At 39.3% G+C, this 16,123-nt stretch overlaps 1 protein-coding gene across 2 annotated transcripts in view; it reads left to right on the forward strand.

The window, feature by feature from the left end:
- The first annotated feature begins 2,749 nt into the window (after positions 1-2,749).
- Positions 2,750-16,123, forward strand: part of VRK1 (VRK serine/threonine kinase 1) — a 33,855-nt gene continuing 20,481 nt past the window's right edge. Inside the window, exons 1-7 of one of the 2 annotated variants that reach the window (XM_050711067.1) lie at positions 2,761-2,846; positions 3,689-3,872; positions 7,652-7,813; positions 9,358-9,413; positions 13,935-14,004; positions 14,408-14,495; positions 15,901-16,009. In XM_050711067.1, the coding sequence (XP_050567024.1) occupies positions 3,836-3,872; positions 7,652-7,813; positions 9,358-9,413; positions 13,935-14,004; positions 14,408-14,495; positions 15,901-16,009 (522 nt within the window). In that variant the 5' untranslated portion in view covers positions 2,761-2,846; positions 3,689-3,835. Of the gene's footprint in view, positions 2,847-3,688; positions 3,873-7,651; positions 7,814-9,357; positions 9,414-13,934; positions 14,005-14,407; positions 14,496-15,900; positions 16,010-16,123 lie in introns of both variants that reach the window. The other variant, XM_035539770.2, reaches the window with a different exon arrangement.

Genomic DNA, 16,123 nt, shown 5'->3' on the forward strand with positions numbered 1-16,123 from the left:
AAATAATAAGTTTATAGATTTCTGATTTCTTATTTAGATAGCATGCAGTGAGAACACCACTACTATTTAGCAGAGAAGTGTTTGGAGGTATGCTAATGACCACAAGAAAATTTCAAACCTCCATAATGTGCTTTAATCACCAGCTGGAGATCAAAAGCCACCATGTGACTTTATACAGCATGGGCAGCTTCCAGAACTGCCTTACATGGAAGGAGATCAATGGTAAAATTGGTAGATACAGCAAAGCTTTTGCAGTAAAAGCGTTTTATGTATCTTGTTCAAAGCATTTAAGTGCCTTTTAGATCATTGATTGAACCATAGACATTATAAAGTGGAACCTTTTAATACCAAAATAAATTTGCAGAGTAAAATTCCATTATAGGAAAAAGCATTGCACTGCAACAGGATAGATAATAATTCTTTCACATGTAATGGGATATATGAAATGTTTGATGATAAACAGAAGTTCTTTGTGTCGCTATAGTTAAGACTGCCTGTACTGTTGTTTGTCTGCAGATGAATGTATCTACAGTGTAGGATATCCAGCGTTCCCCAGATAAAACGTGTGCATACCTATAAATATAACTTTTAACTAAGATGGATGAAGACACTTCCAAGACAGTCCGGGTGTTTATTTTTAAGTAGAAAAAAACTGCCTGCGCATATGAGTTTTGGACCTTGACCAAAGAAAACATACAAATCCTGTAGAAACTCATAAAAGTCCTATAATTTGGATTAATTTAATGCACTTCAAACACGCTCTTGCCTTAGAAGCTTCAAATTATTTAAAATGATTCCCTTTAACAGCTTCAAATCGTGCCTGTGAGCATCAGAAAACTTCAGGAAAAAGTGAAATTTCCAAGTGATCTGACTCTGTAGCATTTCTTCCACACTGTTTTCATTAATGCCTCTAATACTCCATCTCTTTTTCATGAAATTAATAGGTACTCTGTAGAGTTTGGACCTCTTCCTCCCTATCTTCCATTCCTCTATTTACCTATTCAGCTACTTAATGTGAGGAATGAACACAGAAGATACTTTCAAAGAACTGCAAGATTTTAAAAGACCTTTCCTCCCTCTGCATCTTAATTTTGAATTTAATATGTTTTGAATAGTACAATTAATAATGACCTTGTAATTTGTAATACAGAATTAGGAGTCCAGAAATCCATTTCTTACTCAGGCATTGAATACAAATTTCCTTTGTTACATAAAGCTAAACAAACTCTACTCAGCATCTCTGTGTTTGTTTCTTCATTTGTTTTAAGGGAGAAATAGGTATTTGCTGAAGTGATTCTTTATTAAGTTCTTTAAGGACTTGATCCTATTTTGAAATGATATTCTACCTTGCTTTGGTGAGAAGAGCTTAAGTGTCAGCCCTATCTCATGTGGAATTTTTTAGATGGAAATGTAATATTTTTACCGAACAAATCAGTTTTCTCATCAAATTGATTGAGTATTCAAAATTATAGTTGATTCTCTCTGGGTTCTGAAGGAATTCATAAACAAAAATGTAAGGTCCTATCTAAGCAAATACAAAAATTAGTCCAACTTGTAAAGACAACTGGAAAGATCTTAAATGTGTCAAAAAATTATTTGTGGCTACCTTTTAATAGCATTCTGTACAATAGAGTGTTTTTACTGCTCTCCTAAAATACACCAGAGCTGTGAGGTTACCGGGCAGATCATCTTTAAGTCCTCTTGGAATGTGTATTAATGGGTGAACAAAGACAACTCTGCGGCGCCATACTGCTATTCTTAGGCAACGGTGGCCATCCTTTTAGAGATTAATAGAAGCACACTAAAGGAAAGAAAATACACCTTTCATTTAATTTGTATATATCCTCCCACTAAGGAAAATAATATGAAATGTGAATGAGAGGAAAAAAAAGGAAAAAAAAAAATTGTTTGAAGTTGTTTGCATTTTTGCCTGGCGTCAGTACGGTCACGCCACAGGGTAACAGTTGGATACGACTGGAAGTGTAACTTTGTGCTCTGTGGTGGATGTGAGATGAGGCGGCTGAGTCAGGATCTGTTTCTTGGGACTTGGTGGTGCCACTGTTTGATAGAATCATAGAATCACAGAGGGGTTTGGGCTGGAAGGGACCTGAAGCATCACCCAGTTCCAACCCCTTGCCCTGGGCAGGGACACCTCCCAGCAGACCAGGTTGCCCAAAGCCCCATCCAGCCTGGCCTTGAACACCTCCAGGGATGGGGCATCCACAGCTCCTCCGGGCAGCCTGTGCCAGGGCCTCACCGCTCTCTGAAACCCTTTGCTTCTTCTCAGACATTTTGTGACCTCTAACCTCAGGTTTTTAGCAAGACTTTTTGGGTTTAATGCTCCGTAGTTTGACTCAGACCTGAGAGAAGTGGACAGGGGCAGGGACAAAGGGGGCAGGCGTGTTTCTGGGGGGTTTGTGAGGCGTTTGGGCGAGGGCAGAGCGTGGGGATGGCTGCCGTGGGTCCATCATGGCCTCAGCACCAACCACCGAGGCCTGAGGGAGAACTGCTGCGCCACCTGGTCCCCCACACCCGACGGCCTGTGTCCCACCATGTCTCCCGGCCAAGGACACCTCCATCGGCCCGCCCAACCCCTCCCTGACGCGCTCCGTTTTACAACCGCGCCACTTTCAAACAAAACCCCCAAACTCGGTGGCTTTCCGAACTACATTTCCCATCATGCCCTAGAGCCCCAGGCGGGGCGGGCGAGGCGGGAGCGCGGCGGCCAATGGGCGCGGCCGATGGTGGGAGGTGGGCGCCGCGGCGGGGCGGGCCGCCGGCGGGCAGTGCGGGAATTTCGGACGGGGAGGCGGCGGCGGCGGCGGCCGGGCCGGGGCGCGGAGGAGGTACTGGCGGCCGCCGCGGTCCGGGCGGGGCCTTTTTTCCGTTTGTTTTATTTTCTTTTTTCCCGGGGACGCCATTTCGCCCTCGCGGGAGGCGCCTCGGGCGGCGGGGCCTGGCCGCGGCCCTTCCCGCAGGGGCTCGGCGCCCAGCGGCGGCGGGCAGGGGCTGAGGCGCGGCGCGGAGGGCCCGGTGCGGCCTGCAGGCCTCGTGGCCCCCTGTCCGGGGCTGCTCCCGAGTAAACCTGAGTTACTGCCGTTGTCAGAAGGCCGCTGCCGCCTTCTCCGGAGGAATGAACTGTTGAGTAAATTCCCAGGGGTAATGCCCCAGCTGTGTGGGGTTCCTGATGAATTTCAGAGCTGGTAATTTTATACAGTATGCCAAGCTGCCAGGCAGCCTCAAAGTTGGGTCACTTTTACATGCGTGGATGTTTACTGTTGGTTTGGAGGTCATTTGAAGTGACAGAGGCACCTTATAAAGGCCTCCGTGTTTTTCATTGCAAGAAATATCTGAAGGCACAGCGTTTTCAGGAGAACCTGACCTTCTCTTCTGTTCAGAAGAAGAAAATGTATCTGTTGAGGACACTTGAGAATTAGTTAGCAACACAGCAGTTCCCCTTGTAAATGACTGCCTCCTTTCTCTGAGCAAACTGTGTTCTGAAGTTAGAAGAAAAAAAATGAAAATTGTGTTGGCGTGCTTTTAAAAAGCAAAACCAAAAGCCCCACAAAACAACACATAAAGTTCAGATTGCCTGGCATGATCCAATCGTGATGAAGAACTTCTAATAAGTTGTGGTCTAACAACACACTTATTCATTTTGTCTTAAAAAATAATCTGTTTCTTACAGAAAGAACTGGAAGACCTCATCTTCCATATTATTTGTTAGCTGTCAATCTCTGGGAGCTGAGATTATAGCAGTACTCAAAAACGTAAGAAGATAATAGTGAGCAAAGACTTTCTTGCATATACCGGACACACAAATTGTGACTGGTCCATGTACCCCTCGGTACTGCAAGTCACTGCTGCTTCAGGTACGTTTTTATGTGTTCCTTCCTGTGAAGCAGTCCTGCAGCGCTCAGAAGTTTTCAGGTGTCGTGTTCTTTCTCTCCTCCCTGAGCGAAAACATTCCTTTTGTTTCTGCTCGTCTTTATTTCCTTTTTTTCAGGCAGAGCTAGGTGTGTTGCTGTGACTGATGAGCACTATTAATGATGCACAGACTTCAGGTCTTGCCAGGCCTACGTGTTCATGAAAAGGAGCACAGGTCAGCAACGTGCCTTGTCAGCGCTGAGATCGAGAATAGGTCCTCCTGGGATAAACAACCGTGAAAACGACAATTTCCAGAGAATAAAAGGAGAGGATCAGCAAGAAACCAGTCGGACTTGCCACGCAGCAGAAATGCGTCCTTCAAAATAAATTTGATTTATATTAATTACAAAGTTTTATTGAGAACGGATGCCACCGCCAGTTGAGAAGTGGCTATTCATATTTATTCTAAGAGTTCAAGTGTAGCTAGAGTAGCAAGCGTTGCAGACACGTTTGTAAAGATAACACTACTAATGGAACTATTGATGCAAAATTGTCTGCATATCTCAAGTACGGTTTATTCAGTTTCTTCCAAGATGTTTTACTAGGGAGAAGAAGGAGAAATAGCCTTTGTGCTACTAAGAGGCTTTCAGAGAGAGTTTAGACAAATCGGCTTCTGTTATTCATACTTGTTAGAAGCAAGATCTTTGTTTTGCACATATTGTAACCACATAAAATGCTGCTGTTTACAATCATGCACCTTGAAAATTGTTCTTGTCAGATACCTTAGCTAAGTAGGGTCAGATCTATTTGCTACTTGAATGATAGTATGGTACTTGACAGGGGTGGCACTCTCTTCCCAAGGACTTCAGCATGGCTGCAGGCACTAATGAATTGAGCTTCACAATACCTGTGAGATAGAAGGTATTTCCATTTACTGATGGGGAAAGGTAATTGAGATGCAGGAAAGGTAAAGGTGATTTCTCTTAATGAAATTTTAAAGGTGATTTTAGGGAAAAGTAGATGACTGTATTCCAGCTGTTGATAGTACAGTAGGCAGTTCTGCATCACGTTTGCTGGTTCCTACGTTTCCTGACAAACCTCTCGTGTTTGCTGCTTTGTGAGGAACGCACGGAATGATACAATTTGCACTAAAATGTCATTATCTCGTTTTTTCATTATTTCTGTTGTTATTTTTCGATTTTGTACTTGCGCGTCGAAAGTTCTTGCAGCCTCCAGGTATTTCTGCTTTCAATCAATAGACGATCTGTGAATGGATTTACGCACGTACAAGTGAAAGCATGTGTGGCCATTGCTTAAATATTTCCAGGGATAACAGCTTTTTTGCAATAGACTCTGTGCTTAGCGTTGTGCATGCTGCCCATTGAAAGCGATCAGTGTTTGGCACCTATGGCCTACTGATAGTTTGACCAACTTGTAAGTAGGCACGCTGCCATCTTAACAGATGGACATGAATATAGGCAGCCAGGAAACCGTGTATGTGTATCTAGTGTAGTTGGAAGGGCAGGGTTCCCAGCTGGGGACGTTCAAACTTATGTCCATTTTGAAATTTTGCTTTTATGGATGAAGGGAAGACATTGTTAATTTTTTTTTTTAACTAAATACCTTCAGGCATATAATTATTGACCACATTGAATGATAACGCCAAAAAAAAAGGGAAGCACCAGCTCCTTTTATACTCTTGTGGACCTATTTTAGGTAAACTTAATTCCCTTTCAAGCGAATCTATTATCAACAGACTTGCTGTGAATGTCAAAGATGTGAAATGTATCAATCGTTTTGTTTCACTGGCTTGCTAGCTTTATTGAAAAAGAGGTTGCAAGTTGTGCTTTTACCGGACAGTGGCTCAGGCCCTTCCAAGTCTCGCAGGGATGACGTGCAGTAGCTCAGAGCTCAAGCTGCAGTCTCTCCAGTCCTCTTCATGTCTCTCAAATTGTTCTTAGCTCATTGAGACCCGTTTGCTCACTTCCTATAGTTTTGTACTCATTAGAAAATGACAGTGAATGCAATCTTGTCCCACATCTGAGTCCATTAGGCAACACTGCTGCTTTTTGCACTCTGTTTTTTCTTAAGTGAGTCAGTCTTTGAGTTCCAAACTTTTTTTATTTTCCCATTACCACTTTCTGAAGGCTTCAGTCAGCCCTCTGTGTTAATGTCTTTCTTTTTCCTGAAGCTGGGTGTCCTGAGAAGCTGCTTAAAAGTCTGCTCTGATCTTGTTGGCCTGCTCTTCTAAGCAGTATCAACATGTTGCCATTCCTTCCTACCTGTGTCTGTTCCTCTGGGTGCTTTGACACCATCACATTCCCATTGGTATGCTCCTAGCTGAGATTGCATCTGGTGCTTGGACGTGTCGTTTTTCTTCTGCAGAAAGTCTAGGGGAAGAATCTCCCTCTAAGGCAGTACAGTGAGTATCACCTTGAAGATTAAAAAAAAAAAAGGGTGTAAGTTAGCCTTAAATTTTGAGTGTAGAATGTCAGAGTTACATCTTGACTACAGGGGGAAGGTTACTTTACAGAAGTAATTGGAAATACGGGAAAGTGATGCAGAATTAAAACATCCTGTTTTGTGATACCGAGGAGGTGTGTGCCGTGTAGGTCCTTCGGAGGGCCGTAAGAACTAAAAAAAGAAAACTGATGTTAAGTAACTGCACTTAGGGTTATTGTACTGAACAGCTAGACTAATGAGGAAAAGAGATTTCGCTGTGCGGAAGCTTCCTGAATTGCGTGTTAATATTCCTTTCTGCTTACGTAAGCAAAATAAAATACTAATCCCAACAGTCAGAACTTTATCTTTTATAAAATAACTGTGTGTGTTTGTATGCCTTTCATTTTCATAAGGCGGTGGGAAAGATCACGTCTTTGTAAAAGCACCTCATGAAGGTTTCATGCAAGTAGAGCTAGTGCACACCTTGCCTTACGGCCGCACCTTCAGTAGGTTCTTTTACTGAATCAAAACACGGCTCTGCAAAAATCCCAAACATGTATTTGCTCACGGTGAAGGCTGTCCTAGAAATCCTGCTTATCTGGGACCTGAGGCTGGGAGGTGGCAGCGGCAGTGCTTTTTACATCTCTGATCTCCAGATATGTAGTTGCGTGCTGGTTTCTTGGTGATCTACTAAGTGCTGTCCTGTGACCAATAAGCAGACACTCACTTCTGTTGCTTGCAGTTATACAGAAAAATAATTAGCAATTAGTTCTCTATTTTTCTGGTACTTTTTACAGCTAAGAGGAATCCATGAGAAATGTCGAGATTACTGGTGGTGGTGGTTTTTTCTTTTTGGTGTAACCATTAATACCTTTCTGTATTATCACTGGAGACTTGGACTATCTGGTATTTCTTCCCTAAGCAAATTAAACCCCAGGAAAACTGATGAGCTGTGTTTCATTAGTTTACTTTTTCTAAGTTTAGAGGTGTGATTGATTTCATACAATAGATTCTGAGATTTTTCTAGCACGTGTTCTACAAAGTCTCCTCATAGATTTCTCTTGTGAAGATTTTTGCTGTTTGATTTTTCCGATGCCTGGAAAAATTAGTTATTTTTTGTTTATAATTCATGCCAATAAAATTACTTGCTGTATTTCTTTTAAACTATCTTGGTAGTACCAAATTAAACAATCTATCCTCACGTGGAAATCTGTCAGAAGGAAAAACAAGGGTAAAACGCTGGCATGTGAAGTAGCAAGGCAATAATTCTCGTCGTCATGTAACCCGTGTATTTTTTTTTCCCTATTTTTCCTTTCCTTTTCTCCCTCCCTACCCCCTCCAGTGAAAATGCCATATGTTAAGAAGACGTCTGGAAAAAGAGCCCCCGCAAAAAGGAAGCTTGCTGAAGTGTTTGCTCTAGGGGAGGTTCTAACAGATACATCGAAAAAAGAATGGAAATTGGGTGTCCCTATAGGGCAAGGAGGCTTTGGACGCCTGTACCTTGGTAAGTCTGGTTATCTTTGGTAGTACTTTAAAATGGAGAGTGAGATGTTTATCCTTGTTCAAAACAATGACAAATTGACACAGAGTATCTTTAACAGATGTTTTTGACTAGAATCAGAGCTTGGTTCATGTTCTTGGAAGAAATTGGCAAGAGTGGACACATGGTCATTGTAAGCACTGGGTTGTGCACGGTGTTCCAGTAGCAGTCAAAGTGGTGGCTCATTCGTTCTTATTCAGGATCTTTACTTCTTTTCAGCAGTAAAAGGATGGTCTAATACTTGTTTAAATGAGATTTTTGGTCTGGCTGAAAGAAAGGATTTTTACGCGAGTGTCCTTATTTCACAAATTCAGAACTGGAACTGCGTAAGCACATTGTATGGAGACAACTGATCAGCCGATGTATTGGCTATTTTTGACTCTGTGCTGATTTTGACTTCTTCATTGCATTGGGAACTTCTGACAGAAGTCGTATACTTAATCACGTAACCAATGTTTGGAACACATTGCAATCTTGGACCTTAACGGTTTAAGGCATCGCCACAAACCTTGTCTTGCGATGCTGTTTTATTGAATTCAGAGAGAACTTCTTTTGGTGAATACTGTTCCCTATTTAGTATCTGTTTTGTACAGATGAACAGAGTTCTTGAGGATACCTCAGGGAATCAAAAAACTTGTTTTGTTCTTAGTTATTTTCCAAACAATTTTGAAGGGATGAAATTTAAGGTGATTGTGTTAACAAGGTTTTCTTTTTCTGTGCACTTACATCCTTCCTCTTTGTGATGAGGTTGCATTGAATTCACACTGATTAAAAAAAATAAAATTAATAATCTGTCTCGGTTTCTAAATGAACAGAGTGCAGTGTAAGTGGATTAAGAAGGAAACAGGACCAATGGGTGGCTTCTTGCCAACCCTCTACTTACTCAGCCTTGCACATTGAGCTAAAAATTCACAGACTGGAGTTCCAGCTCTCTGAAGTTGTGTAGTTCTTGTGTTAGCAATGCTTGCATTGTTCAAGCCCAAACCTGCCCTCTGTTTGCTTACTCATGATTTGCACAAAGCTGCACACCTGACTCCTGTGCTTGGTCTTTGCCTAACTTGATGTCCTTTATACCTGTGACTCCTTTTGTGGTAATTTTCAACAGCTTGGTACCAAGAGAAAATCGTTTTTGGATAAGTGACGTGACAAAAAAATAAATAGAGAGAATGTCGTTCTCATGTTCATAGCCACAACTCTGTGTTCATCACAGTCCTAGAAAATGAAGGAAATGCTGTTGACTGAGGAAAAAGCTTTTGAATAATAGAAAAAGAAGAGCGTTCGTTAGTAAACTGCCTGTTCTCCTGGAATAGAAGGGAGAATGCGGACCACGTCCATACAGAGTAGTTTTGTCATATATAGTAGTTCTCTTACCAAACCCTAAGATACTAATACAGGCTTTTGCTTCATTAATTGCACTGTCATTTGGTTGTCCATCCTGCATAGCAAATAAGTGTATGTTGTGTGACAGTTTCCTCTCATACTACTAATAAACTCTTCCTTTTTAACAGCTGATGGTAATTCTTCAAAGTCGATTGGCAGTGATGCACCTTATGTTGTAAAAGTGGTAAGACAGCATTTGAATCTTACTTCACAAATTGAAAATGTTTGTTCTAGAATAGTATGTGTAATTTCAAACATCTTCTGACTGAAAATAACATAGTTTTAGTGTTTTGTTGAAGTGTGCTTTGTTTAAGTCTAACATTGAAAAACCTGTGATGCAGAGGAACTCTGAGATTTGGGATTCTTGCGTTTGAGGGTGGATAGTGGAACATGAGCAGAGTTGAAAAAGGTTCCTGAAATGGATCAGATTCAGTTTCATTACAAAATTTTTTGTAATTTTATTGTAAGTAGCCCAAGTACAAAAAAAAAAAAAATGTAGGTAGCTTTGGTCAATTTCTGTGAGTCTGTGTGAACTGCTGCTCACCATTGGATGTTGGTAAGCTGACAGATGGCTCGGGAGTAGAAACAGCAAAACTTTGATTCCCAAGGGCCCAGCAGATATAAAGTCCTTTAAATGTTTTATCATAAAACACATACATATTCTAATTTCTAGTGAATTAAAATGGCATTGATGCATAATTTTTTAACCTCAGGATTAGGTAGAAGAAAAAGCACTGTTGGTAGCTTAACTTTTTTAGCTCACTGAAGTAAATCAGCAAGTTCTTTTTATTAGTTGAAGTTTTCTTCTGTTCTAATATTAAACTAAAAAAAATATTTAACTTTGGCTTTATATATTTAACTTAGGAAAGAACATTAAAGTATTTTTTCTTAAATTTTGCTGGATTATTTTGCATAGATCCCGCTATTATATATGGTTCCCTGGTAAAATCATAATAGTAAGAGAAAATGGGAATATAGCAGTAGACATAGTAGATCCAGACCCTTCATTATCTTGGTACGGTTTGTGGTCTGTGACAAAAGCAGATATCAGGAAATTCTACAAGTACTTCTCAATGTGAAAAGTTACTTCTTCAGCGTAGGTCGGAAATTTCATCTTTTCAATATCACTATATGGTTTAATAAATAAATGCTTCACTGTAATATCTGGCCATTTATGCAAATATGTTAATACTCCTAATATTTTTCTCCCAAACTAAAAGATCAGGTTAATTCAGAATAAAATGCATTTTAGTTAGTATGTGCATTTATTCTTGATAGCTGTGTATGCTGGCCAAAGGGAGATTCTACAGATTCTACAGTGCTGTTTTTGATACTGCTAAAGTGCCCCAAGATGCTGTTGGTGATGACCCTCTTTCTGAAATGCCAGTTGCTTCAAAAAAGCACTGCCTACAAAGCAAATATCAAACTACCATGCTTTCAGCATCCACATAGTGCTGCCGTAGGTGTTGGGCAGGAATTCCACATGGCCCAGGAGCCCCAGCCTGCATCCTGCTCCTGCATGCCCAGCTGTGCTGTCCAGGGCAGGGAGCGTCCATTCTGCAGGAGCCGTGCCCTGGTCCAAAGGCAAGGAGCAGACACCTCAGTTAACTGCAGTGCTTTGCCTCCTAATGCCAGCCTCCTGCTGAGTTAGGACAGTTGGAACTGGCCAGGAAGTACAGAGCCTTGTAGTTGTCATGGAGGAATGCAGTTTGACTTGATTGGAAAATCGTCAGATACTCATTATTTTACACTGTGCAAACCCGTGCACCTGCTTTTCTTCCCTCTGCTTTGGGCTCTGATTATAAGAAGAGTCGTCATAACTTTTGGGCTGATTTAATGCTGTATTCACTATGTTGCAGCAATTCGTAAATACCCCCAGTTCTAATCCCCCCCGATGACCACTCACTTTTAATTTGTCTTTTATAATTTTGCGTTTATGGCAGTAAAGAGTAGCCCAGTCCTTGGCTGCCCTCACAAATGAACGATAACATATTATGCCTCCACAGTCTAGTAAAGCACAACTACAGATAAGGGCCTATTTTCAGATGCCTGGGTGATTCCTAGTTGATCCAAAGCAAAGTGGTTAACAGCTTTGAACAATTATTAGCGTTTAACAAAATATGTGCTTCTATAGTAATGTTCTTCAAATTAAGCTATTAAAGTGGGATGGAAATTGGCTTAGTCTTTGACATATCCTCGTAGTATTGATGTCTGAACAGTACGAAATGAATCAGAGCTTTTATGAAAAAAGAAATGCTTTTTAAACATGTGGACCTTTCAGGTGTCATTGTTCAGGAGTGGATGCAGAGTTTAATAACACTTCATTAAATTGCTGACTGAAAAAGATCAGAATTCTTAAAATATTACCTGAACAAACTTGTTGGGTTTTGACATGTGTTCTGTAATCTCTTCTATCTTTTCTAATTAGACTTCAATTTCAGTTTTGCGAAGTGTGTATTTGGAATGACTCTGAGCATGAAGTTGGAGAACTTTGTGTTCGGAGTCCTTCTGGATTTAATGTGTTATGAGATGACAAGTACAGCAAATAGTGAACATCATTATGTGAGCCTTTTTAACTCAGCACATGCACTCATTTCTCTCTATGTAGAGTTAATGATATTATGGGAAAACAGCCACACAGTCAGCATGAATTTCTATTTTGTGGTTAAATTATTTCTTCATCCCCAGAAGTATGAAAACATAGCAGATCTTCAGCATTTGCTCTGACTAGAGGAAGATTTTTTTTCAGCTCTGAGGCATATTTTTTTTGATAATTTATTTAAAGATAAATATTTTAAGAATTTTTAACACTTACAGTTTTTCACTGCATTTTAGTAACAATAACATTCCAGAAATGTATGTAAATTGAATCAAAATCATATGTAGACTTTATGTTCTAATTAAGTTGGAGTGTTACTGGAGTGTGCTACACAGAAACAAGCAAATAGGTCAGATAACATTCGTCCAAGATGACTGCAGTAAAAGACTTCAAATGTTTAACCCTTCTCCTCCATGTATGTAACCTATATATCACCAATTTATTGTCAGTAGTGGAGATATGAAGTATGTGGAGGTAGTTATGCATGCTCCAAAGTTTCTTTGCATAGATCAGGTGGTCTGTATTTTTTTTTTTTCAGGTTCATTGCTCAGGTCTACAGCTTGGTTGCACAGAGGGGCCAGAAAACGGTTGTCTTGGCTCCACTGTTTATCAGGGCAACGGTGCTGGAGAATGTGAGGTGGAGATGGGCTTGTTAATAGTCTCCAGGCCTAGGACTGGTGCCCAAGCTGGTATCTGGTCTCATTCTGACTGGTTTTCCTACTCTACCTGTAAACCAGTAAATCAGATGTACATTAAAGGCCATGTTCCTCAGTGTGTTGGATCTCTTTGCATTGCTTTGTCAGTGTCAGACAGCAGTAAACCTCTATTCACTGTGGTGCCGCCTGACATTTAACAGGTTTCTGGATCGCCGCATCCGCATTTAAAAGTTACATTGATCTTAAATGGTTTTAATTGTTATATATCTTGGAAATCTGCTAATATCATGTGATTGTATTTCTCTGGTTTTTCTTGACAGTAAATATATACCTTATTTTGTTGTTTCCTTAAATTGTAGGATATTCCAGAAAGGGGAATTTTCATTGAGAATGAATGAGTTTGGGTGTATTTGAGTAACCAGACTAAAATCATAGAATCACAGAATGGCTCGGGTTGGAAGGGACCTTAAATATTATCTAGTTCCAACCCCCCTGCCACGGTCAGGGACACCTCCCACCAGACCAGGTTGCTCAAAGCCCCATCCAACCTGACCTTGAACACCTCCAGGGATGGGGCATCCACAACCTCTCAGGGCAACCTGTTCCAGTGCCTCACCTCCCTCTGAGTGAAGTAGAAAATAAGTTGCTGAAACTTATCTCAAAATCAATTGCTTAAAATTGCAAGAGTTGAAGTCACTTTTTCTTTTCTGCATAAACTTCTGGAAATGTATAGTGAAGGTACTCACCCACCCACCTGCAATTCATGCAGTATTTCAAAGCTTTGGTGTTTTCAAACCAATTTCTCTTGCGGTTTGCTTGTACTGTGTAGCTAACCGTAGCTTTGTCCAAAGAAAATGGAACTGAAATACGTTACGTTAGCTTAAACACAAGGTAGACACTGAAGTCAAAATTACTGTAGTTCTTTAGTTAGGGAGAAATTGTGAAATCCTCTGTAATTTTTACCTTGATCAACTAATGTGTGAAAGGGACAAAATACCTTATATTCAGTAAGAATTTAACTTTTGGTGAGGTTTTTCCATCCTATCATTTCAGGTGTTATTTTAGACTCATTAATGGCTATTGCAACTGTGGCAATCCAACTTTAATTTGGAAAATCTGAGATAATAATGTTGTTTAATGTTCTTTGTTAAACTATTGCTGCCAATTATTGGTAATATTTCTATACATCTCAGTTAATTTGCTATTCTTTATTCTCCCTTGTTACGGGAATAGGTTATTTGATACTCTTAATGATAAGCAATTTATAATAAAAATAAGTTTTTAGAGCCAATCTTATTTTATAAAAACACAGTATTGAATTTATCAGCACTTGTAGAGTATTTGAGGAAGATTGTTCTTTTATAGGGTGGATGTTGTTTTTTTTTGGAGTTTTTAGTAATTATTAGGAACTAACGCAGCAGTTTTTAACTAATTTTAAATTGTCTTAAAGGAACCCAGCCAGAATGGACCTCTTTTTACTGAGTTAAAGTTCTACATGCGAGCTGCTAAGCCAGATGAAAGTAAGCAGTCTATTAAAATGTTTTTAATGAAGTACAAACATTTAGGAAAATAGAGCCTACAGGTATAATGTCGATCTTAAAGAGAATCTTTTTAGATAATTTTCAAAATTATTTTTAAAAAATTAAGAACGTACAGACATATACTCTTAGAGTCATTCAGACGTACAGTGAAACTAGGCGTTTTGGTAATGTGTTCATTATCTTTGTGTTGATGACATTGTCTAAATTGAAACTTTAGTTGTATCTCTGTCCCTATAAATGATGCATCATTAATTTTCCAGTATAATTGGCATACTAGTTTCCATAGACGAAGCAGCTCACATGTAAGTGATGGGTAGATCACTTTTCTATGTAAATCTTCACCAATGCAAATTCATGAACTTATCTTTATTTGTATTCTCAGTTCAGAAGTGGACTAAGTCCCATAAACTGAAATATTTAGGTGTACCAAGATACTGGGGTTCTGGCTTGCATGAAAGAAGTGGAAACAGGTGAATATATCTCTTGTTAGCATATACTGGGATTTATTTAATTCCAACCACTGTCCCTTTTAACCTAATTTAATTTCTAAAGATGTATTTTCACTTATCTTCGTATTAGTTTTGTTACAGAAGTTCATGTTCATAACAGGTGACGTATAAAGAATAGACGAATAGACACATTTTATCTGTATCCTGTTTGTTACTCATTTGTGTCTCATTAAAGATGTACTTTTCATTTGTCTGGAATATTGCTGGAAACAGCAATATTGTGTGTGTGGTAGAAGCTTTCTTCTAATAAAGTTAACTTTTAATTTATATGTCCTCGACTAATATGACTACCTTTAAAGTTTTTCCTTTTTCATTCTTGTGGCATTGTGTGTACTTAAGAGTATTTTCACTCACATATATGAGGGACTTACTACTCTCCTTAAATCTATTTGATTTTCCATAGGGAGACTTACTCACAGACTTTATATGTGAGCTAGACTAATTCCTAGTCTCTTGTTCAAATGTGTCTCAAGTTTAGTAGTAGTTTTTACTATTCTTCTGTGTCACAAAGGGTTTTTGTTACTTGGTATTGAATAGTGTGCCTATTAAACAGTCCTGGTTTCCTAGTGGACCTTCCTTTCATAGCTGTGCTGCAAAGTTTTACTATTTCTCTGGCAGATTCTAGTAGGTCTGGCTTTTTTGTCTGGACCGCTTCATGGGCCAGTTGGTATGTATGGCCTAATCTGCCAGAAATATTGTTTCAATAGGTCCTTAGATTTAAAATTAATCTTATGTAAAAACAACATTAATTTTGAAAGGCAAAAGTAAATGTAACAAAGTATATTTTTCTAAGTAAACTTGTATTCACGGTTTAATATATGAAACTCTTTCATGTAGCTGCTATGAACTTTTACAATAGTAGAACAGGTTTGGCCGTAGTGATGAATGTCAGAACACCTTCGGCAAGTGAGATTTTTGTTTTTAATAGTAGGCTAAAAGAAAAGTTGCAATAGATTTTGAGAAACTAACTCTTTAAGGTAACAATATTAAGTTACTTTGTCGTTTATAAAGCTAAAAATGTATTTCTATAAGCAATTGATTCTTGGTTTTACCTAGAATGAATGGCAATACATTTTTTTTTTCTTCTTCTGTGGGTATGGTACTGCATAAACAGGCAGGCTTAAGGAACAGTTCCACTAATGGACAAATTTTCAACTTGCTCGTGTAGAAAAGTTCACTGTTGATATAGAACCTTGTAAAAAGAGTTTCCTATATAGTTGTTTTCTGTGTACCTGCAGCGTATATTTTCAGAGAAATGTTTTCATTCAGTAATTTGTATAATTAACACATAGATTAAAATACTTTGCTAAGTACAATTCAGTAACTTTGCTAGTTTTTTTGTTTGTTTGTTTTCCCTTGGATTTAGCTATCGGTTTATGATAATGGATCGATTTGGCAGAGATCTTCAGAAGGTGTTTGAAGAGAATGCAAAGCGATTTCCCCATAAAACTGTACTTCAACTAGGCCTGAGAATAGTAAGTTTAAAATATATACATACCTTTACAATCTGGCTTCCTCATATAACTCTTTCAGTTAAATCCCAGTTTTGTGCTGAATACAGGTCCTCTGCTGGGTGGAACTGGGTACTG

The sequence above is a fragment of the Cygnus atratus genome, chromosome 5 (assembly GCF_013377495.2).
Source record: "Cygnus atratus isolate AKBS03 ecotype Queensland, Australia chromosome 5, CAtr_DNAZoo_HiC_assembly, whole genome shotgun sequence".
NCBI classification, from domain to species: domain Eukaryota; kingdom Metazoa; phylum Chordata; class Aves; order Anseriformes; family Anatidae; genus Cygnus; species Cygnus atratus.